The sequence below is a fragment of the Stegostoma tigrinum genome, chromosome 45 (genome assembly GCF_030684315.1).
Source record: "Stegostoma tigrinum isolate sSteTig4 chromosome 45, sSteTig4.hap1, whole genome shotgun sequence".
Taxonomy (NCBI): domain Eukaryota; kingdom Metazoa; phylum Chordata; class Chondrichthyes; order Orectolobiformes; family Stegostomatidae; genus Stegostoma; species Stegostoma tigrinum.
In genome coordinates this window covers 9,305,593-9,329,169 of record NC_081398.1, presented here as the reverse complement: position 1 = coordinate 9,329,169, position 23,577 = coordinate 9,305,593, and the positions used below count along the sequence as shown (strand labels likewise).

General features: G+C 48.4%; 1 protein-coding gene across 1 annotated transcript in view; it reads right to left on the bottom strand.

Annotated features, from left to right (window-relative positions):
- The window catches only part of LOC125448740 (polyamine-transporting ATPase 13A3-like), a 63,429-nt gene that overhangs the window by 5,956 nt on the left and 33,896 nt on the right, over positions 1-23,577 (bottom strand). Inside the window, exons 17-30 of the mRNA XM_059642549.1 lie at positions 22,895-22,912; positions 20,301-20,454; positions 19,932-20,052; positions 19,173-19,297; positions 17,967-18,142; positions 16,158-16,289; positions 15,001-15,080; positions 13,405-13,447; positions 8,364-8,473; positions 8,146-8,242; positions 6,945-7,017; positions 2,793-2,970; positions 1,799-1,992; positions 734-822 (exon numbers count right to left, since the gene is read on the bottom strand). Coding sequence (XP_059498532.1) covers positions 734-822; positions 1,799-1,992; positions 2,793-2,970; positions 6,945-7,017; positions 8,146-8,242; positions 8,364-8,473; positions 13,405-13,447; positions 15,001-15,080; positions 16,158-16,289; positions 17,967-18,142; positions 19,173-19,297; positions 19,932-20,052; positions 20,301-20,454; positions 22,895-22,912 — 1,590 coding nt within the window. The remainder of the gene's footprint in view (positions 1-733; positions 823-1,798; positions 1,993-2,792; positions 2,971-6,944; positions 7,018-8,145; positions 8,243-8,363; positions 8,474-13,404; positions 13,448-15,000; positions 15,081-16,157; positions 16,290-17,966; positions 18,143-19,172; positions 19,298-19,931; positions 20,053-20,300; positions 20,455-22,894; positions 22,913-23,577) is intronic.

Below are 23,577 nucleotides of genomic sequence, written 5' to 3'. Positions count from 1 at the left end.
ATTCTGCGCTTTGCTTCCTGAAGTAGTTTGATGTTGACTGGCTAATCAACTGCAGAGGCACCAGAGTCAGGCTCAAGCCCATAACCCAAGGCCTACATAGCATGCTCTGTAGCATGGCTCACACTGGGGTGGCCATAAACAGTGGGCATTCCGGCTGTTCCCTCCAGTATGCCTCATGCTGGACTCCTGTAACAGATTAACACACAGCGCAGCAAGGCAACATCTCCCAGGGTTGTAGCACTAAGAGGGGTTGGGTTGGGTGGAAGAATGGACAGCAAACGTACAGTTATTTTAGTAAGCGAGTTTCCAGAGGAAGATAGTTTGGGGGTGTGGGGTGGGGGGGTGGGGGGGGGGGGGGGGGTGGGAATAGTTCAAAGTGACAGGTCTGGATTGAAGAAACATCTTTGTTAGTAGCACAGGCACACGGCTGGAGAAAATTAATTTGATCAGGACGTGTGATAGAGATCCCAAACAGTGCCCCTCTGCACCCCCACCCCCAGTACCCACCATGTCTCACCAGCAACATTCCCCCCACCCCCCAAGAAGCAAAACAGGCCACACACATTAACCAAAACACCCAACTTTACAAAAGAAACTACATTGAAAGTGGCCCTGTAATTTCAGTCGTACACATCCCCCCCCGCCGCCGGGCCTTGGGTTTGAATCAAGCCTCACAGTGTGGGCACTGTATCCGGCCCATTAAAAGTGGATCGGCTCCTAACCCGCCTCTCACCTCAAAGTAGTCATTAATCACGTCAATCGGGTACATCATAATGAGAATGATGAAACCATAAAGGACCAGAATACAACCCATAAATAAATCTGAAAGAGAGAGCAAAATCAGATCATAATCTATTCCAATCTGTAACTCACTCCCTCATACCTGCTATTCCATATATAACCCACATGAACCCATAGATTAGAGTCCAGTCTGTAAGTCACTCCCAGATATCTGTTATTCCACAAATAAACCACCCTGAACCTTGCAATGAGATTCCAGTCTGTAAGTCACTCCCAGATATCTGTTATTCCACAAATAAACCACCCTGAACGTTGCAATTAGATTCCAGTCTGTAAGTCACTCCCAGATATCTGTTATTCCACAAATAAACCACCCTGAACCTTGCAATTAGATTCCAGTCTGTAACGCAGAAAAACCGATTGCCAGGGCAACAGGAGTGGGAGTGGTCCGTGCTGCGTGTGCACCTCGAAACATTGTCGGGGAGGGGTGTGTGCGCGCGCGTTTTTGAGGGTGAGGGGGGCACAGGGACGTGGTATTGCGCTGATCTAGAGTCATGTACACCTTCTAGATCTTTTACTAAACGTGCTTTGATGTTAACAAAACACTTTTGCCTGGAGTGCGGACACTGCAGGAATAAAAGATCAAGCAGTGCATAATGAGATCCCACAATGGCACTAATTGTAGGAAGAGTATTGACCAGGTCACCAGGAGAACAGTCACCTTTCTCAACGAAGTATCCTTTCAAATATTCAATAGTACAGCATAATAGCACAAAAATAGGCCATCGGCCCAAATGTTCTATGCTGGTTGTTTGGGTCACTTGGTAGATCCTTTCATTCTTTTCCCAGAAATCTCCTTGCCTAGTCTGCCTATAATAGTTACAAAGAAAGCTTCCCCTTTCTCAGTAAAGCACCCCCAACCGCAGTGGCTGGGGGTCAAGCTACATTGGTCCGGGTGAAGGGGAGGAGTGAGGGGCCTGACCCATGACTGATTCAAACTGGCACCCACCCCTAAAAAAAGAAACAAATTCCCTAGACAGACAGATGCTCAACTCACAGTTTCTGTAGATGGGCTGTCTGAAAGGTCGTCCTTTCGAGAACACAAAAGCGACTGCCAGATACTGGCAACAGGAGACAAAAAAAAGTGTCGTATTTTCATAATTTGAGATATTGTGCTCATCCACTTTAGACTCATTGTGAAGTGAAACACTGGTGTTTGACGACTGGTCCCCCTGGATCCTGTTACAAGCACTGCAGAAAGAAGACAAGTCACTTGCTGTTATCCGAAGCCAGCATCTTGGGCAGTACAACACATTATACAAAAAAAATGACAGAGCAAAATCAACGATGATGGTCATTTCAGCCACTGATTGTCAGCATTGAGATACAAAGTAAAGCTCTCTCAACAATGCACCATCAATAATGCCAGGACAGGGGCAGCTTGGGTCCAGATATAGAGTAAAGCAATAACACAGCAGGCCAGGCAGCAGAGGAGCAGGAACGCTGATGTTTCAGGTCAGGGCCCTTCTTCATTTCTGCTTTCCTGCTCCTCTGATGCTGCCTGGCCTGCTGTGTTCCTCCAGCTCCACGCTTTGTTATCTCGGACTCCAGCATCGGCAGTTCCTACTATCTCTATAAAGTAAAGCTCCCTCTACACTGTACCCCATCAAACACTCTGAGAACAGGGACAACACAGACCAGTTAAGGGTAAAGCTGTAAAACAAAAAAAAGTTGCTGGAAAAGCTCAGCAGGTCTGCCAGCATCTGTGAAGGAGAAAAGAGTTAGTGTTTCGGGTCCGGTGACCCTTCCTCAGAACTCCCCTCCCTCTGTAATGGCTGATTACTGTGCCTTAGGTCCAATCTCAAGGAGGAAGTAGAGATCTACGCTAAGAGACAGAGGGCGCACCGATTCCCCTGCACCATGTGGACCTCTGTAGTACAAGGAGGTAATTCATCACTGCCTTTTCTATATAATACATACTGACCCTGCCTGCAATACCCAAGTTCTGCAAATTACTTGCTGTTCAGCGACGGTTGCCAAGCATCTCTTACTTTGAGGAGGGGGTCCACGTTTCGTACCAGGGCTGTTCCTTAACCAGCAGGAAGGCCGTGACCTGAAAGGCCAGCGAGAGGAGGATCTGCATCGACACGGACAGCAGCATCGGCACAGAGATCAGGCTGGACGGTGGTCTGCGTGGGACCAGTTCCTTCCAGGATGAATTCAGGCTCACTGCAAAACAAAATAGTTACATGGATGGAACCAGGTCCTACCTCTCCCCCAAGTGAACGCAACAACAGCTTCCACATTGACTGCGTCCTGGAGGTTAGGGCTGGTTCCAGAGATCCTGAGCGAGTTGGCGGAAACGGGAGCAGTTCTCATATAATACTTCCTGTCCAAAAACCAAGTATTCAAATTCGTCCTTCCCTTTTCAAGTTTGACAGTGGTCTTTAAGAATCCACTGCAACCCTTAGCACTTGCAGAGAAAAGCAAACTTTTCGGGTTGCCTTGTGGGAGACGGTGGTGTAACGCTCCAAAGAAATCCAGGGCCCCTGGGTAATCCCATGGGGGGAATGTGGATTCAAACTTCAGCACAGCAACTGAAGGAGTTTCGATTTAATTCATAAATCTGGAATTGAAAGCTAGGCTTAAAAATAGTGACAAATATCACCGATCGTTGTAAGAAACCCATCTGGTTTATTAATGTCCTTTTGGGAGGGAAATCTGCTGTCCTTACCCAATCTGGCCTCTACGTGACCCCAGACCCATAGCAATAGGGGTGACTCTTGACTGAGCTTAAACTGCCTGAGAGCGCCCCTCAGTTCAAGAGGCAATTACAGAGGGGCAACAAAGGCTGACCTCATCCTATCCCACAAAAGGAAAAAAAACCTAGGTTTATGGTGAGAGGGGAAAGATTTAAAAAAGACCTGAGGGTAAAGTTTTGCGCGCAGTGGGTGGTGCATGTGTGGAATTAGTTGCCAGAGGAAGTGGTGGAGGCTGGTACAATGACAACATTTAAAGGGCATCTGGATGGTTACATGAGTAGGAAGGGTTTAAGAAGGACATGGGCCAACTGCTGGCTAATGGGACTAGGTCAGATTGGACGACTGGCCGGCATGGTCCAACTTACTTATTTCTGTGCTATACAACTGTCTCTATAATTGTTGAAATGATGCCCTAGCTGTAGTCGGATTTAAGCATCAAGGATAGGGGAAGGAAAGAACAAATTCGAAAGTTGACAATGTGGGGATACAAGAGAGATCAAATGACAAAGCGATTTGAATGGAACCAGGAACAGAAGACAGTCTTAGGGGGATGTAAACAGTAATGGCAACATTGCCTTCAGCTGGGGTACAACAGCACATGGGGAGTGTTGAGTTTGGAAAACCATCAAGTGCCTATCTGTAGAGATGAAGCCTGTCCCTTGATAGTAGGGCCTTGGGTAGTGTTGTAGAACAGAGACCTAGGGGTTCAGGTACATAATTCTTTGAAGTTTGCATCACATGTAGACAGGACGGTTAAGAAGGCATTTAGCACACTAGCCTTCATTTACTCAGAACTTTTGAGTTATAGTAATTGGGACGGCATGCTGAGGTAGTACAGGATGTTGGTGAGGCGTCTTCTGGAGTACCGTGTCCAGTTCTGATCGCCCTGCTATAGGAAGGATATTATTAAGCTTGGGAGGGTTACGAAGAGATTTACCAGAATGTTACTGGGAAAGGAGGGTTTGCGTTACAAAGGAGCAGCTAGAACCTTATTTTTAAACTGGAGCGTAGAAAGTTGTGGGTGGCCGAATAGGAGTTTGTAAAATCATGAGGGGTATAGATAAAGCAAACACCAGGTGTCTTTTCCCTTGAGTGCAGGATTGAGGCTAGAGGTGCTTTTTTTATAAAAAAAAGTGAGCGGTGAGAGATTTAAAAAAAAGACTTGAGGAGCAACATTTTTAAAATAGAAAGTGGTTAGTGTGTGGAATGAACTTTCAGAGGAAGTGGTGGATATGGGTATGGTTACAATGTTTAAAAGACATTTAAAGAACATGAATAATGCATGTTTGGAGGGAAACGGGCCAAGCGCAGGAGGAAGGATCAGTTTCGTTTGAGAGCATAGTCAGCAGAAACTGTTTGGACCAAAGGATCTGTTTCCACCTTGTACGAATCTCTGACTCTATTCTATTTTCTTAAGAAAGTGTAGCAGACTGAAGACAGGGAGGGAGCCTAAAACAAAGAATTCAAGTGATCGGCCACCTCAAGTGTCAGGCTTGCAAACTGAATGGAGCAGGTCTGCAAAACTGGGTCACCCTGTCTGCATCTGGGGATGTTTGGAAAAATGTTTTCACCCAGAGTGTGATGGGAATCTGAAACTCACTGCATGTAAAGGCGGTAGGGGCAGAAACCCTCATAGCATTGAAGTGGTATTTATAGATGTGCCCTAGCGGTGCCAAGGCATTACAAGGCTATGGGACAAGTGCTGGAAAATGGGATTAAAATAGATAGGTGGGTGTTTTTGACCAGCACAACTTAAATGGGCCAAAGGGCCATTTTTGTGCTGTGGATCTTCGTCTCCAGCACAAAGGAGGCCATATCATGAGCCACGTATGGTAAACGGAAAGCCATATATGTCAGTTGTGTTCCACCTGGAAGGAGGGTTGTGGGGAGGAGACATGAAGGTGAAACTGCATGAGTTGAAAGGGTACACATTGCATCCTTGGTGCTTGCATGGACGAGGGGTTGGTATCAGGTCAGGGGCAAGATGTGAACAACTGTGTTTCCTTATACTCCAAAACCGCTCTCTTCCCCAGAGGGCCTTGCTCTGCAATCCCATGTGTGGTTCTGGTGGGTTTTCCTTCAATCAGCCTCTCTCCCTCTCTGTCTTGGTCATCAGCCGGATGCTGGACACCCTTTAGCTTCCTCAATCTCACCACTGGTCACAGGATACCAGGTAGTGAGCTCGATCAGAGCGCGCAACACTTTTCCAGGAGCACATCACTGCCTCACTAATGGCCCGGAGGCAGGTACACTGGCTCTGAAGGAGCTGCGGCGAAGACCGACCAAGGCAGCACTTAAAGGCTTAAGTTACGAGGACAAGTTGCTATAATTTGGGAAATGCAATCCCAAATGCAGACGGTCGAGGTATCTGAAAAGGTAAAAGGTTAGCCACAGGAAGGAACTGATCGCCTTGGTACAGAGAGTTTCAAACAAGGAGGCACAGCCTTAATATTCAAGGCTATTCAGGGGTAATATCAGAAAGTAATTCCTCACACAGAGGGTAGTGTCATACAGCATGGAAACAGACCCTTCGGCCTAACTTGTCCACGCTGACCAAGTTTTCCAAACTAAACTAGTCCCACAGCCCTCTAAACCTTTCATATTCATCTATGTGTCCAAATACCCTTAAAATATTGTAATTGTACTTGCATCCACCACTTCCTCTAGCACCCTATTCCACATATGAACAGCCCGCTGTGTGAAAAAGTTGCCCATGTCATTTTTACATCTTTCTCCTCTCACCGTAAAAATATGCCCCTAGTTTTGAACTACCCCCACCCTTGGGAAAAGACCTTTGCTATTCACCTTATCTATGCCCCTCATGATTTTGTATATCTCTAGAAGGTTACCCCTCAAGCTCCTACTTACTCATGAAAGAGCTCCCAGCCTATCCAGCCTCTCCTTACAACTCAGACCCTCCAGCTGTGGTAACATCCTGGTAAATCTTTTCTGAATCCTTTCCAAAATAATAATATCCTTCCTATCGCAGGAGAAATTTGGATTGCACTTCCCAAAAAGACCGGGAGTGAAATGAACTTCCAACACTACGACTAGGAGATTTTCATTGGGTAAAAGTAGGGGGATAGTGAGTTAGGTGAATGGATGGGTTTGAGGGTTAGACAATGATGGAACAGATCCCTAAGGGCCTGCTCCTGTGTCAGGGTAAGGAAACCCTGTCTGATCTGTGCAGCCTTTTATAGAATGCCAAATACCCTGCTTACTACTAATGCTGGGCTAAGATTAGTTCAGAAACCACTTGGCTGTGACCAAACTGACAGCTGGAGGTTAAGCCATCAACAAGGGATCGGGGGGGGGGTTTCAGTGCATGCTCAGGCCTCTGGGGGCCAAGGGCTACAGGTTTAGCTCCCGTCACCGATTACAGGAAAAGCTAGCTTTCTGGAAAGCAGCCATGAGCGGCCTGCCTGCTTGTCCCTTACTCACTTGTGAAGGCGATAGACATGATGATGGCCAAGTCACTGAACAGATACTGCACATCTCCCAGGTTACTGAGGACCTGCAAACAAAGCAAGGTAAAAAGCCACATCAGAAAGCTTAATTTCAATGCTAGCAGAAATCACCAGAAATATGTGGGGCACAATTAATATCTTTATTCTAACATACAATTTATTTGCATCCTACCCCATGTCATCTCTTATCCAACAAAGCCCACTACCAGTCCTCTAACATGCCCTAACCCATTCCACACCCTCATTTCCCATAGCACCCCAGACCCTTCAGCTGATGCCACCCCCTCTACACACCTCCCAAGCAGTCCCTCATTTCCACTCCCTGATCAGGCCATTTGACCCACTCTCCCTCCCTTCGTGCCTCCACCCTCTCTAATTCCCTCCTATGCAGTTCCCTTACTGCCCTCCAGTAACCACCTCCAACCACTTGGGCCAATACCCTGTCTCCAGCACCAACTCACAGCCTGCGCAGTTGGCTGCTTCCTCTCTCCCCTGTCTGCTCCCAAGTTGCTCCAAACTCCTCCCAGCTCTCGCCAGGCTGGGCTAACCCTCCAAGCCAGTTCCTTATACTGCCTGTCTCCATTCTTCTCCACAAATCCTCTCCCATGTTTCCCCCCACACCCCACGCATCACCTGACAGTGTACAGGTAGTTTTGCTATAACGTGTACTTCATTAACGTGAACTGGCAGTAACACAACCGATGAACAGCGGGGATAGCAAGTACTGCCGATGCTGCAGTCAGAGATAACACAGCATAGAGTTGGAGGGACACAGCAGGCCAGGCAGGATCAGAGCAACAGGAAAGCAGACTTTTCAGGATGGGACCCTTCTTCTAATGCTGCCTGGCCTGCTATGTTCCTCCAGCTCCACACTTTTATCTTGATGAATAGTGGACGCTGTTTGGATAATGTGAACTTTCTGCTGTACAGGAGTAGTGAATGTTCTGTAATGATTTCCCTATAACGCGATTTTCTACAGCGCAAGGTGACACACCTATCATGTTATAGGAGAACTACCTGTACCATGTACATCTGCTGCACTGTGGTGCCCCATTCCACTACTCCCCGACATGTCCCTGTGCTGTCAATCCCATCCATCCTATGCTATTTCATTTCCCTCCCTTCTCCCCCAGCTGACTCAACTCCCAAGTCCGTATGGAAACGAGCCAACGTACAGAATAAAGCAGCAAGACGGAGAGGTACTGGATGATGCTGTACAAAGCCATGAATTTAAACACGCAGAACGAGGTGACCAGGGCAGCCCGACCCTCCCTGCAGAAAAACAAGCCATTAGTAAATCAGTCCAAGGCAAAGGCCCTGACTCCAAACACCCCCACCTTCCACGCCACTTTGAGCGCCGGTGGAGGCGCTGAATCTACTTCTGCCCCATTACCTGATGAGATCCGGCACACAGGAAATGTCCGGTGTCTTTGAGGTGAAAGGTGATGCCACAGAAGCCTCGAGCTCCGAGAGAGAGATTCCAGCGTGAGCTCGCTTCAGCGCCTATGGCGAGAACACATCCACATTATGTGAGAATTGGACCATTCAGCCCAACCATGCAAACCTCCCCTAACCAACACACTGCACCTTTCCTTACATTGCTACCATTGAGAAGACCCTGATCCTGAACCTTCCCTAGATGTATCCAGACTGTACTGCTAGTAACCTATGCTCGTGGGCGTTGCTGGCAAGGCCAGCATTTTCTGCCCATCTCCAGTTCCCCTTGAGGTGAACATTTTGGATGGATTTCAGGACCTGACCAAGAGTCCGGAGTCTCATAAGGGCCGGATAGGGTAAAGATGGCACAGTTCCTCCCCGAGAGGATGTAAACCCAGACGGATGTTTGATAGTTGTCCTGGTCACCATTTCTGAGGCAAGCTTTCAATTCCAGATTTATTACCTTAAATTATTCCAGCTACTGGGGGAGTGGGATTCAAACCCATGCCGCCGATGCATTAGCCTGGGCCTCTACATTACTAGCCATTACCATTATGCCACCATCTCCCCACAAACCTCAACCATCCTCTGTGGCAACAAGTTCCACACTTTCACCACTCTCTAGGTGAATGAAAACTCCCCCCAAATGGATTTATCACTTGGCTATCACCAATCACCAATCACCAAGACAGCATCTGCACTAACCAGCCTCCATTCATCATTCAACCCCTCAGCCTTTTCCCTTCCCAAGATAGCAGAGCCCTAGTGTGCCAAGTCTCCTCTGTTACAGCAATCATCACAGGTCAGCAGGGACTGTGCACAGCCAGGAGCCTGCGAGGTGTGGCTTTGAGTGAGCGAGTGGTTGGGGCAGATACAGATAATGGAACACATGAATAAGCTCCAGCCAAACAGGCCAAGCCAGCTCACACAAGACAACACAACATAAGAGGGGGCAGTCAGTTACCCTCCATCCCCTCCCTCTGATAGTGCTCTCAGCATAGCCCCACGTGTGGAGGACCATGAACAGTTTCGGTCTCCTTATTTGAACAAGGACCTGGCTGCATGAGGAACAGTTCGGAGAAAGTGAACTTTAATTTGGTCCTTGGACAAAGGAGTTATCTTCTGAAGTATGGACGAGCAGGTAGGGCATTTCCCATTGGAATTTAGAAGAGTGAGGTGGCCTTATTGAAAAACAGAAGATCCCAAGGGGGCTGGTTATGATGGATGCAAGAGGATGTTTCTGCTTGTGGGACAGTCTAGAACCAGAAATCAGAGGATCAAAATCTAACGGTTCCCATTTAGTTTGGACAGTAGCAATCTTCTTTCCCCGAGAAAGATTAGGTCTGTGAATATCTCTTCCCAAGAGGGCAGTGAAGGCAGAGTTTCTGAATTCATTCAGAGCAGAGTTAGACTGATTTGTGATAACGAGGTGTATAGCTGGACGAACGCAGCAGGCCAAGCAGCAGAGGAGCAGGAAGGCTGACGTTTCGGGCCTAGACCCTTCTTCAGAAATAGGGGAGGGGAAGGGGGGGGTTCGGAAATAAATAGGGAGAGGCGGATAGAAAATGGAGAGAAAAGATCGGTGGAGAGGAGACAGGTCAAAGAGGCGGGTATGGTGCCAGTAAAGGTGAGTGGAGGTGGAGAGGTAGGGAGGAAATAGGTCAGTCCAGGGAGGACAGACACATCAATGGGGCGGGATGAGGTTAGTAGTTCGGAGACGGGGGTAGGGCTTGAGGTGGGAGGAACGACAGGTTAGGGAGGCGGGGACGAGCTAGGCTGGTTTTGGGATGCGGTGGGAGAAGGGGAGATTTTGAAGCTCGTGAAGTCCACATTGATACCATTGGGTTGCAGGGTTCCCAAGCAGAATATGAGCGATGTTCCTGCAACCTCCGGGTAGCATCGTTGTGGCACTGCAGGAGGCCCAGGATGGACATGTCGTCTGAGGAATGGGAGGAGAAGTTGAAACGCTTCACAACCGGGAAGTGCAGTTGTTTAGTATAAACCGAGCGGAGGTATTCTGCAAAGCAGACCCCAAGCCTCCACTTGGTTTCCCCAATGTAGAGGAGGCCACAACGGGAACAGTGGATGCAGTATACCACATTGGTGGATGTGCAGGTGAACATCTGCTTGATGTGGAAAGTTTTCTTGGGGCCTGGGATGGGGGTGAGGGAGGAGGTTTAGGGGCAGGTGTAGCACTTCCTGCGGTTGCAGGGACAAGTGCCAGGTGTGGTGGGGCTAGAGGGGAGTGTGCAGCAGACAAGGGAGTCGCGGAGAGAGCGTCCCTCCGGAAAACAGATAAAGTGTGAGTGTGAGTGTGTGCGTGAGTGTGTGCGTGAGTGTGTGCGTGTGTGTGTGCGTGTGTGTGTGTGCGTGTGTGTGTGCGTGTGTGTGTGCGCGTGTGTGTGTGCGTGGGGGGGGGGGGGGTGGGGACAAGGGACAAGAAAACTGGATTAGGTGTGCTCTCACTAAATGGAATGCTCAAACGGCCTACTCAACACCTGGACTGTGACAGACTGTACACAAAGCGGTTATAATCTGATGTGCCTGGAACCAACGTTATGGAGGGAACAGGAGAAGGAATGCATTCAAATTTAAGATCAAAACAGTAAGACGTATAAAGGCAAAGGGGAAGTTTTTGGGCTGCGCAATCTCAAGCCAGGATGGCACAAAGGGACCATAACAAGCAAGTGCCTGTCCCCTTGGCCAGAAGTGGGCAAACTCCAGCTTGTGGGCCACATGGGAACCTCATTTTGGCCCTCTAGTTCCACAACACCTGTACACACTGAGCAGGGCCAGAAACTGACCCGAGAAGCAAGGCTGAGACACTTCAGGAAGAGAAGGAGCAGAGCTGGTCTGCCTTTTTAAACTATGTAGTGACCTTCAACAGGCTAGCACCGTGAGCGATGAGAGAAGTTGAAGAGCGGGGAGCTAGGCCAGGTGGGAATGGAGTGCGATTCCCACAGGAGATGGGGAGGCACGCATGGAGAAGTTCTGAGACCAGCACCAGGATTTGCAACACACGGAACCTACTGAAAATCTCCTGATTTTATGCTGACCGAGTTAAAACCTGGAAGAGATTTCAACTGATATGGTTTAAAGTGACAATGATGTTGGAGAGGCAGTTTATAAACTATAATAGCAGCAGTGCCTGTTAAGGAGTTCCATTGACTGTGCTGACATTTAAGCAGCTCTGATTTTAATATGATTTACTGATCCGTAGTTATTCATAATAACAGAAAGCATCCCAACTGGATGCATCACACCTCGCTAAGGCAACTGCTCTGCCCACGATGGCAAAAAGTTACAAAAAGTTGTGAACACAGCAGTCCCTGCCTTCCATCCACTGACTCCATCTACACTCCCCACTGCCTTGGAAAAGCAGTCAACTTAATCAAAGACTCCACCCATCCCAGTTATACTCTCTTCTGCTGGACAGAAGATACAAAAGTTTGAAAACAGATTCAAGAACAGCTACTTCTCCACCATTATCAGACTTATGAATGAACCTCTTACATGTTACAGTTGATCCTTCTCTGCACCTTCTCTGTAGCTGTAATACTATATTCTCTGTTCTGTTCCATTATCCTGGTGCACATTTGTAAGGTATGATTTGTCTCAATTGCATGTGTAACAATACTTTTCACTATCTCCACACGTGACAATAAATCAAATTAAATAAATCAAGTCAAATCAATTCCTATCCTTAAAACAGGCTATGCAAAAATTTACACATTTGATAACATAATGTAAGTTTTCTTTAATGCTCTAAAATATTCCATACGTAAATCTAGCAGTTTCTTGTACGAACATTACGAAGTATTGGAATGAGATTACCAAACTAATTAGCAAGATGGTTCTTCATACAATAAATGCTACAAATGTGATGGTAAGGCTAAAGATGGTTCCTTATGCATTTAACAGCTCAAGAACTAAATTGGACTTTGAGCCCAAACAGTTATCTGTCATTACTCTGGGCATAATAGAGCAAGATCAACCAGAGTAACAGCCACTGTTTATTAGCTGGTGTGGATAGCTCACATCAGCCAACATTACTGCCTCTGATTACTGGCTAGATTGTAGGACAGTCTACAGCCAGAAGTCAGAGTAACAAAATTTCAGAGGGAAGTAATCTTCTTTCTCTGAGAAAGATTAGGTCTGCGGATATCTCTTCCCAAGAGAGCAGTGAAGGTTGAGTTTCTGAATTCAATCAGAGCAGAGTTAGACTGATTTGTGTTTGATAAGGGAGCCAAGGGGTTGGAGGGGAGGGGGGACTGGAAACTGGATTAGGTGTGCTCTCACTAAATGGAATGCTCAAACGGCCTACTCAACACCTGGACTGTGACAGACTGTGCACAAAGCGGTTATAATCTGATGTGCCTGGAACCAACGTTATGGAGGGAACAGGAGAAGGAATGCATTCAAACTTAAGATCAAAACAGTAAGACGTGAAGAGGTAAGGGGCGGGGGGGGGGGGGGGGGGCCTTGGGCTGAGCAAGCTCAGCCAGGATGGTACGAAGGGGCCAAAGTTACAGCTGCTGTTTACTAGCTAGTGAATGTGGTTTAGAAGATCAGTCAGAGACTTATGGCTATTGTTTACCAGTAAGTTGAGAAAAGTAAAGATCTACCAGGGTTACTGTCAGATGGTCAGCCCCACACTAGGGGAAGGTTCAATGTGTGCGCGCAAAATTGCAAACATGCGCTGTGTGGGTAAATCAGTTGCAAATAGAACCGTACACGGCAGCGATGCCACCCGGAAGTTAATTTTCACCATGTGTGATTGTGGGCCAAGAACGGGTTACTGGAGTCAATAGCATTGGGCCTAATTCCCATTGCCCTGCAGAGGATCATTACTTAGATCTAGAAGGCAGCTAGGATTAAGCAGAGGTGGTCAGTGGGAACATGTAGCTCAAGGCTGAGTGAGTGCGTCACTGCGCTTGAGTGAGGTGGTAAGGAATAAAAGGAAATTGCAACAAACAGTTTCAACCATTGTTACTCACCCCACAATCATTAGCACCATCACCACACATTCCGACATAATAGCTGTTCAAAAAACAAAACAAAGCCACAAGATTTATTTAATACATTCAACGTGTGTATACCTGCTCCAATGAGCCCCGACACTAACAGCACACTCGCCTCACAGGCAGGAAGTCCTAGGTTCAAGCCCAGCTCCAGGGCCCTGAGTGCAAAATCCAGGCTGACATTTCAGTGCAATACCAGTTGGGGAGGGCAAGGAGTTGGTACCAAAGGGGCCGTTACACCAAGGTCTGACCTTCCCTCCCAAACAGGCAGTAAAAACCCTGCAGGCATATTCCAAAGCTCCCTTCCTAACAACATATTGGGACTACCTGCACAACACAGACTGTAGCTGTTCAAAGTGGCAGCTCACCACCACGCTCTCAAGGGCAACAGACTCAGTGACACCCTCCAACCCAGGAATGAGTAAAAGTCAGGACGATGAGTGGCGCGGAAGGGAACTTGCAGGGGATTGTTCCATTTGTCTGCTGCCTTTGTCTTCGAGATGGTACTGATCATCGATTTGGAAGGCGCTGTCACAGGAGCCTTGATGGGTTCCTGAAACATTTCTTGCCGAGATTCACACTGCTGCTACTGAGCATCATTGGTGGAGGGAATGAAGGCTGAAAATTAAGGAATTCTGGGTGTGCACTATATGTGCCCATCTTGCATCCACTGTGAACTGGGGCTCAACTAAAAACAACCTGCTGCTTCATAAGCTAAAGCCCTCCGAGTCCCATTCATCCATCACCCCAAGTGGCTTCCATTAATAGGATTCCCACCTCAGTTTCCCATGGCTCATCTCCTGCAGTCCCACAACCCTCTGAAATCTTTAAACTTCAACTCTGGCCTCTCGCAAGTCCCCAGTTTTAACCATTTCATGATTGGAGGCTGGGTTTTCAGATACCTGGGGCCCAGTCACGGCATCTCATTATATGCAAGGAGGTCCCACAAACAGCACTGAGGAAAATCATAGAGTTGATCTATTTGTGTGGCATGATGCCTCAATGGTTAGCACTGCTGCCCTTAAGCACCAGGAACCCAAGTTCCATTCCCCCTTGGACGATTGGCTGGGTGGAGTCTGCACATTCGGCATGTGTCTGCGTGGGTTTCCTCCAGATGCTCTGGTTTCCTCCTACTGTATGGAGATTTGCAGGTTAGGTGGATTGGACATGCCCACAATCTCCAGAGATGTGTGGGTTAGCCATGGGAAATGCAGAGTCACTGGGGTTGAGATGCTGTTTGGAGTGTATTTGATGGGTCAAATGGCCTGCTTCCACACTGTATGGTCCTATGCTCTGGAATTCCTTCCTTTAAACCCATTTATGTCTCTCTCCTCCTTTAAGATGCACCTTAAAATAGACATAGTAGGGAACTCGCTTGTCCCAGGTTTTGTGAACTGTCATAACATTTCCTCTCACGGACAGCTTCTCACGACAGCAGAAGGTGCTGTATGCACATAACGTGCCATATACTGTCATTGGGCTGCAGGCTTTCAATAAAATCAGACAGAACAGTGATGTTAATAATGGGTTCTGAAACCCCAACACTGAGCCAAGGATGCTGTCAATACTCACTCCACTTTCTGAAGAGCTTCCACGAGCTGGGTTTTCTGGTCTGGAGCCATACGTGCATATACTGTCCCACACAGGAGCAACTGGGCAAGGCACAAAACACAGACAATTACATTTCCGATGGCAACCTCCAGGCAACATAAACACAAATATCCATCCACTGGCAATTCAAGCAGCTCCCAGAGGAATTCTACCCATGGCACGGACCAAGCACAACTTAGTTAGAGAAACACTGATGTAGCACCTATATCTAAACGCATGCTGTATTTGGCTCAGGAGAACTTGATTTGGGGTGGGGTGGCAATGTACAGGGAGCATTACTCTGCATCTAACACCGTGCAGTCGCAGTCCTGGCAGTGTTTTACTGTCTTGGCTGTCAAGGGTGTAACCGTTAATGCTTCAAGCACTACACACTGAGGTGTGGGGAGCGCGCACGTTGGGGGGGGGGGGGGGGGGGGGAGAGAGAGAGAGAGAGAGAGAGAGAGAGAGAGAGAGAGAGACCGGGAGCGGGGAGGGGGCGAGGCGGGGGGGAGCGGGGGAGGGGGGAGCAGGGGAGCGGGGGAGGGGGAGGGGGGGAGGGGGGAGGGGGGGAGCGGGGGGGCGGGGGGAGCGGGGGAGGGGGGAGCGGGCGGGGGGAGGAGGAGGAGCAGGAGCGGGAGGGGGGAGGAGGAGGAGCAGGAGCGGGAGCGCGCAGCGGGGGGGAGGAGGAGCAGGAGCGCGCAGGAGAGAAGCTAACAGAAAATAGGGTAAAGAAAGTGAGCAAACTAATGTAAAATTAGGAAGTCAGCTCAAATTACAAATTAGTTATACTGAACAGAATGTTGAATAAGCACACTGGGGAGAGAAAAACATAGGAAAAGATGCCAACAGCACGTTTGGGAGGAGGCTCTTGTGCGGAACTAACAGCAGAGCTGTGTTAGGCTTTTTGGCCTGTTTCTGTATTTTATGATTCCACGATTCAGTAATGCCATTTGAAGTAATAAAACCAGCAGGCAGACCGGGTCAGGTTTGCTGGTGAACTTTCCAGGTATTCTGACAGGAACCAATATACAGCCAAGCTATTGACAGAACCTGCTTAGAGTGTCTGGGTCATACGCATACACTGGCACAGCACCATACACTCCCATATTCAGACAGACAGAAAGGAAACACAGGCTAACCTTGGGAAGCAAGTCTGGGAAATGTTCCGCAATCACAGCGAAGGATTTTCCGCTCATGGCGAAATGGTAGGAGATTTCAGGTGGCTGGGGTCTGTCTTTCAGGCTGTCACTCTCCATGTTAATATGGATATCCTGGGAAGAGCAAAACAAAAACAAAATCAGTGAGGGAAGCTCAAAGCACTGGATCTAAGAAAAGCTAAAGGCAGACGCACATCATACGCACTTGTTGCTCAAAATGAAGAGAGGGGATTCCAACATCACCTTAACAGGATCTGGTCCCATTGATGTACTGGACTGAAAGCTGCACAACTTAATTGTTGAATATTGGGATTGCTTAAAAAGACTGAATTTACCCGTATTTACTGCAGAGCTAAGCCTAAGCCTAACCCTAACCTACACATCGTTGGACTGAGGGGGGAAATCTGAGCACCCGGAGGAAATGCACACAGACAAGGGGAGATTGGAATCAAACACAGGTCCCTGGTGCCGTGGGGTAGCACTGCTGTATTTAATTTTCCGAAGTTCTAGTATATGAAAACAAAGGGAAGAATTACAAAAAAACAGAGGTTACAGTGCCCAAGACTGTCATCAGCAATTCACCTGACACCAATCAGAGCATCGTTTTGGAAAATAAGCTCAGAAAGAATAGTAAACTAGCCTTCAGACGAGTACGGCAAGGGGACAGCAAACAGCCAACGTCTGGCCAAAAAGGTTCAGACAACTGACTGACATCAAGAAAAGACCTTGCCCCTGGAAATACGATGCAGCGATAAGTGCCAGGGTCAGACAGAGGCAACACAGTGTGGAGCTGGAGGAACACAGCAGGCTAGGCAGCAATAGAGGAGCAGGAAAGTGGACGTTTCAGGTCCTTGGGTTTGGAAAGCAGCATGGGTGAGTTGTTGCAGTGCCTCCTGTCAATGGAACACACTGCTGCTGCGTGTCGCTGTTGGAGGGACTGAACATCGAAGGCAGTGGATTGCAGTGCAGGCTGCTTTGTCTGGATGGTGTCAAGCTTCTTCAGTTTTGTTGGATCTGCACCCACCCAGACGAGTGGGAGCACTCCATCACACTCCTGACCTGTGCGCACTACAGTCATCTCAGTTAATTCAATCAAGTTATCCCATTTCCCAAGCATGATGGTGAAGCAGACCGCAGGGTATGCTTCTGATAAACCATGTACCAGCTGGTGTGCAAGCAGCAGCAAGCCCTGGTTGATTTCTCTCTTTTCGCATCGGGTTAATTGTTTCTCATTTGAAAGCGCCTATTGAATACGCATCTACTGCCGTTTCAGGCAGGTCACAACTCTCAGCACCTTAAAAAAGAAATCAACCATTCTCACCCCCAATTCAACCAACTTTTTTCAAAAACTTGTTACAGATCTTCCCACTAGTTTCTCTTTCCTCATTCTATCATCCCTCATGAGTTTGTAAACTCAATGAACTCTCCTCTACAAAAGGAAGGCTTTGCAGCTTTCCAAGTCTCCACATAACTGAATGGAATAGAAATAACGCACAAGGGCATGGGGCCAAAGCAGGAAATTGGCAGTAGGTTATGATGTCCGTTTGAAGAGCTGGTGCGGACATGAGGGGCCGAATGGCCTCCTCCTGAGCCATAACACTTGAAGCTTTGCATAGACCCTCTTCCCCAGGTACCCATCCAGTGAATCCTCTCTACACCTTCTCCAAAGATCCTGACATCCTCCTTAAAAGAGTGGCATCTGGACTCAATACTGCCATTGAGATGCTCCTTAAGAAGTTGCTAATGCAGAACAGCTACGCATAGAATGAGCAACGACATCAGTTTCCTCACCTTGGTTTCATTTGCCACCGGCTTCTTCCACAGACTCGGATCCTCGGCATACTGCCAGTTGATGGTGGCAGACTGACCGTCCTTCGGTGGCAACGCCTCCGTCACTATCACCTTCCCGTTCAGCGGGATCATCCCACATTCACGGGCCACAGAGACCGCTGTCAGCATATTGTCCCCTGCAAGCAGAAGGTGAGGGTTAGGGTGGTGGTTGTTTTTGGTGGGGGGGGGGGGGGGTGGGGTGGTGGAGGGAGTGGAAATTGGGAGAAATGGTGGGTTTAGAAAGTGCTCCTTACAGCCCCTGACTCATCTCCCCTCATGATTTCATAAATCTCACCCCTTAGCCTCCAGCTCTCCAGGGGAAAATAGCCCCAGCCTATTCAGCCTCTCCGTGTAACTCAAACCCTCCAATCCTGGCAACATCCTTGTAAAGCTTTTCTGAATCCTGTCAAGCTCCACAGTATCTTTCTTACAGAAGGGAGACCAGAACTGAACGCATCACCCATCAGTCCCCTCCACACTCCCAACCAAACTTGCCTGCATCTCACTCCAATCCCCTCCCGGCCCCTCACTTTCCACAAGTCGTTACATGCTTTGACCCCAACACGTGGCTCATCTCCAAGGTGTCAGGCATGGCTCACTCTCTCCTCACTCCATACTCGCGTGAGAGGAAAGAAGGTTCAAACTCTGCAGCAGAGTCTTGAGTCCTGTAAACCGCGCTGACGCTCCCAGTGTCGGTCGTCAGGCAGTGCAGCACTGCTGAAGGTGCTGTCTTTTGGGTGAGACAACGCATTGAGGACCCCACCAGAGACAGATGCAAGTAAAAAACCTTGGACTATAGGTAGTTCTGCTATAACAGAAGAGGTGCGTTCTTGCGTGACCTTGTAATGTTGAAAATCACTGTACGGCCCAGTAGAAAGCTTGTGTTATGTGGAGTGTTCATTATTCATCAATTGCATTACAGCCAATTTGTGTTAGCGAAACACACGTCGTAGCAGACAGACCTATATTTCTTAAAGGAGCAGGAGATTCACCCAAACGTTTATCCCCCACAAACATTTATATCCTAAACAAAACAGATCATGTTTATTTCTCACTGCTGTTTGCAGAAGCTTGCTTTCAGTAAATTGGCTGCTGCTGTTCCTACATTAACATACAGACCACTCTCCTCACCCCTTTCACTCTGCACCCACCTGCAGAAACACCCACCTGTCACCATCACTGTACGGATACAGGCTCTCCTGAGCTCACTGAGGATGGGAATAGAGCGCGGCTTCAGCTTGTTCTGCATCATGATCAGTCCCAGGAATTCCATGTTGCCCTCGATCACAGCCCTGTGGAAAGAGCAGTGTTTGTTTAGTTAGGCCCAAGGCAGGGCTTCAAGCGCACAGCCCCCACGGGAGTCCAAAGGGAGCAGCCTGCAGCTGATGAGCTTTGCTGACAGCTAACTGTTTAGACTGGTGCCTGGTGGTAGGGGCTAACATGGTCTCCTACTCACCCGGCTGACTGGTCGGAGGTGAGGTGCAAGCGTCTGGGATAGCATGCAACAAGGTCAGAACTCTGGTAATCCTTCAGGGATGGCTGCCTGAGACAACCATCTCTCATGGTTGGGTTAGTTTTTAATCATCAGAGATGGGGAGCAAAACTTAGTCCACCGGTGAATAATAGCACAGACCAGACAGCAGACTGTTTGTTGTGGAATCCCCAGTAAGTGAACAGGCAGAGCGCTACAGTCACCTGCAGATATGCTGGACTGGGGAGAAGGCCAGGGGAAGTTAGAAACCAGAGGAGCCATTTCCTGTGATTTCTGCTGGGAAGTACATGTGGGAATGCAATTTATACAGGGCATCTCATGGCCACCAGGCAGCTCTTCACAGAGGAACATTGAAGAATAGTTGCAGGCATGGGCCATTGAGGCCTCCAGGCCTGCTCCATCATTCAACATGATCACAGCTGATCCGGTCATACCTGTTGACATTCTGCACCTTGTGCCAAGTCAGTTTTGCTTCCAGCTTGCGGTGGGCCAGAGCGATAACCCTCAGTCCCAGTCGTGTGTACTTTTCCAAGACTTCCGCAAAATTCTCTGGAACTATCACAAAAACAAAAAAAAAGGTCAAGGAGTCACTGCCTTGGTTTTGGTAGAAACTGAACTAATTCTTGCCTGTTCTGTAACTTGGAGGCTGACATCCCCACCACTCAGTGAAGGAATTGCACTGGAACTCCCATTTCAATTTATCAGGCAGACAGGGGCAGAGATACAGAACAGGAGTGGGGGTGGTGGGGTTTGGGATGATTCAAGCCCCAACATGTGGGTGTGAAGGCGAACACCAGACCCACCGGTTTCTTTCTTGCACAGGCTGGCCACGGTCTCCGGCGCCCCCTTCATATAGGCAGTGAGCCGCCTCTCTCCGAGAGTCCGGGTTACCACACTCATACGCTGTAATGCGGAAGAGAAGGGAAACTGGCTGATGATGCCAATCTCGTAGCAATTCTGCAGGGAAGCAAAAGTGAAAATAGGAAGAGGTGGCCAAAGACACAAGGATAAACAAAGCGCACCAACAGTGTTTGCCTCAAAACAGTGTAGCCCAAAGCGGTAGCCATTTTGTAAACAGGAAGATCCTGCCACCGAGCTATTCGGTAAGTGGCCAGTTGACCAGTTTCTCCCCTGGTGCAGGGGGCTGCAACAGGACATAAACCCAGGAGACGTGTGGCTGCCCACTCCCCTACTCCTCATCCTGGACCATCCCCAACATCCTGGTGTCAGAGCAACGCCCCACTGGAAAAGCAGCATGCCCATGGCAATCCTGGCCTACAAATACCACCCCCATTAATGGGGCAGCTTCGGCCATCGGGGTGTCAAGCCCCACTAATCCACTCTTGGAATAGCTACCTTCTCACGCTGATACTTACGGCCTTATCATGAAGTGCTGAGAGAGAGACTGGTCATGGCCCACATCCGCCTCGAGCCCCTACAATTTTCCTATCGACATAACAGGTCCACAGTGGATGCCATATCCCTAGCCCTGCTCTCACTCCAGAACATCTAGATGAAGACACCTACATCTGACTCTTGCCTGTTGACTACAACTCTGCCTTCAACACTATTATTCCCTTCCAGGCTGATCTCAAAAATCCATGACCTTGGTCTCGGCTCCGCCCTCTGCAACTGGATCCCCTGCTTTCTGACCCATAGACCTCCACCATAATAACACTCAACACTGGAACTCCCAAAGGATGTGTCCTCAGCCCCTGCGGTACTCCCTGTACACCCATGGCTGTGTTGCCAAACTCCAAACAAACACCATCTACAAATTTAGTGAAGACACCACCGCAGTGGGATGGATATCTAACAGCATTGAGTCAAAATACAGAAGGGAGATAGAGGGCTGGATGATGTGGTGCAATGAGAACAACCTCTCTCTCAACGTCGAAAAAAGCTAGAGAACAGATTACTGTCTTCAGAAAGAAAGGAGGAGAATACACGCCCTTCTACATCATCAGCACTGAGGTTGAGAGGTGGAGAGTGTCAAATTCCTTGGAGTGACGATAAGCTGACCTGCCCTGGACTTCCCATGTAGATGCGGCAGTCAAGGAGGCACAACAATGACTCTTCTTCCTTGGGCAGCTCAGGAAATTGGCCATGTCCGTAAGGTCCCTCACCAACTTCTGCAGGTACACCTTTGAAAGCATGCTGTCGAAGTGCATAACTGCCTGGTATGGTAACTGCTCTGCGCAGAAACAGGAAGAAACTACAGGAGGCGGTGTGCATAGCCCAGACCATCACGAAGGCGACCTTCCATCCACGGATATAACAAGGTGTGGAGCTGGATGAACACAGCAGGCCAAGCAGCAGAGGAGCAGGAAAGTTTGACATTTCGGGTCTAGACCCTTCTTCAGAAAAAAAAGTCACCTCGTTATATCAGATTCTCCAGCATCAGCAGTTCCTACTATCTCTCTTCCTTCCACAGGCTCTACTTACACAGCTTGCTGCCGTGGAAAGGCTGCAAACATCAATGATCCATCGCACTCCAGTTATACTCTCCTACAACCTCTTCCGTCAGGCAGGAAATACAGACGCCTGAACGCATGCACGAGGTGGTTCAGGAACAGCTTCTTCCCGGTCATTATTAGACTGGTGAATGGGCTCTCTAGCCTCAAATAATGATTGATCTTGTTAATGTTGATCTTTCCTAACGCATGCCCTATACCGCTGTCCAAGCTGTTTTGATCTGTACATCCTTGCTTACTAATGATCTGCCTGTACTGCTTGTAAACAAAGCTTTTCACTGTACTTCAGGACACAGGACAATAAATCAATTACTACTTGGACACAAGGCGCAATGTGGGTGACGGCAAGCTGCAGGTAGTTTGACATAAACCCTGTCGAGGCCTTGGCCCTCTAAATGTTTGTGATAGATATCCTGCTGAGATCTGCCTGACTCTAACCTCTCAAGCATGCTTCACCTGAGGGCCACTGGGGATGGGTAGCAATGGCTGGCTTTTGTCAGTGGCACTCACACCTTGAGGGAAGGGGCACAAAACTGACAATTACACCTCAACAAGCAAAACCAGAACGCCCTCCCTCAACTGCTCTGCGTCCCTCTTCTTTAAGAGGCTTCTTAAAACCTGTTTTCGGTCAAGATATCACGTCAAATCTTTAGCCTGCAGCTCCAATACGCTCAGTTGACTGGATGGCTGGCTTATGACACACAGCGACACCATTGGTGCAGGCTAACTCCCATACAGGCTGAGGCCCTGCCTTCTGAACCTCGTCCCCTCACCTGAGGTGTGGTGACCCTCGGGGTTAAACTCACCACTAGCCGCTGCGTTCTAATTACAATCCCCTGGGGCTGCGGCAACTTTTACCTTCTGTCATCAAAGAAAGAATGCAGTACAAACAGATGGAGTGGAGGGGAGAGTGCTGTACTCACCATCAGCTCCTGTAGCTCCTGCAGAGTAAGGAGAAAAAAACAAAGAAATCTTAAAGACGCAGGGAAAAGGAACATTAACTGACTGCCAGCTGAGTTGCTCACTGAATAATGTCAGCAGAAGGATTAGTGATAATGCAAAAGTTATTCAGGGCCCCTCAATTACTATCGTCACCTTTCCATACATTGCGACCGGTGCTGCTCACCGCCGTGTTTTCCAATATAGCTCTTTTCTCTACATATTCTCCAACCACGTAAAACAAAGAAATCTCACACCAACTGATGGAAGTGTTTTAGTAACTGCTGGATCAGGTTAACCCTTTACTGGATGAAATCTGACTCCTGAGATTGATCTCCTATTTTGAAGGGGGCTCAGGTAGACATAACAGCCTATTCAGTTTTGGCTGATTGCTATGACCTCCCAGTTATGCACTGCCTTTATGAACATTTTTCTCAATAAATCTCTCACATACACACACCAGCTGGATTGGTCAGCGGAGTACAGGCCCTCTGTGATTACCCTCTAGGTTATTCCACTGATGTACAAGTTGCTGGTATAGCTGCTGATTTAATTGGACCAATAAATTGACTTGCCTCGGCTGGCGAGACATTTGCTATTTGGATTAATCTACCCCAGTTGACTTAACCAAGGTCAGCAGGTTCTTGGAAGAGAAGTCAAACGTCTT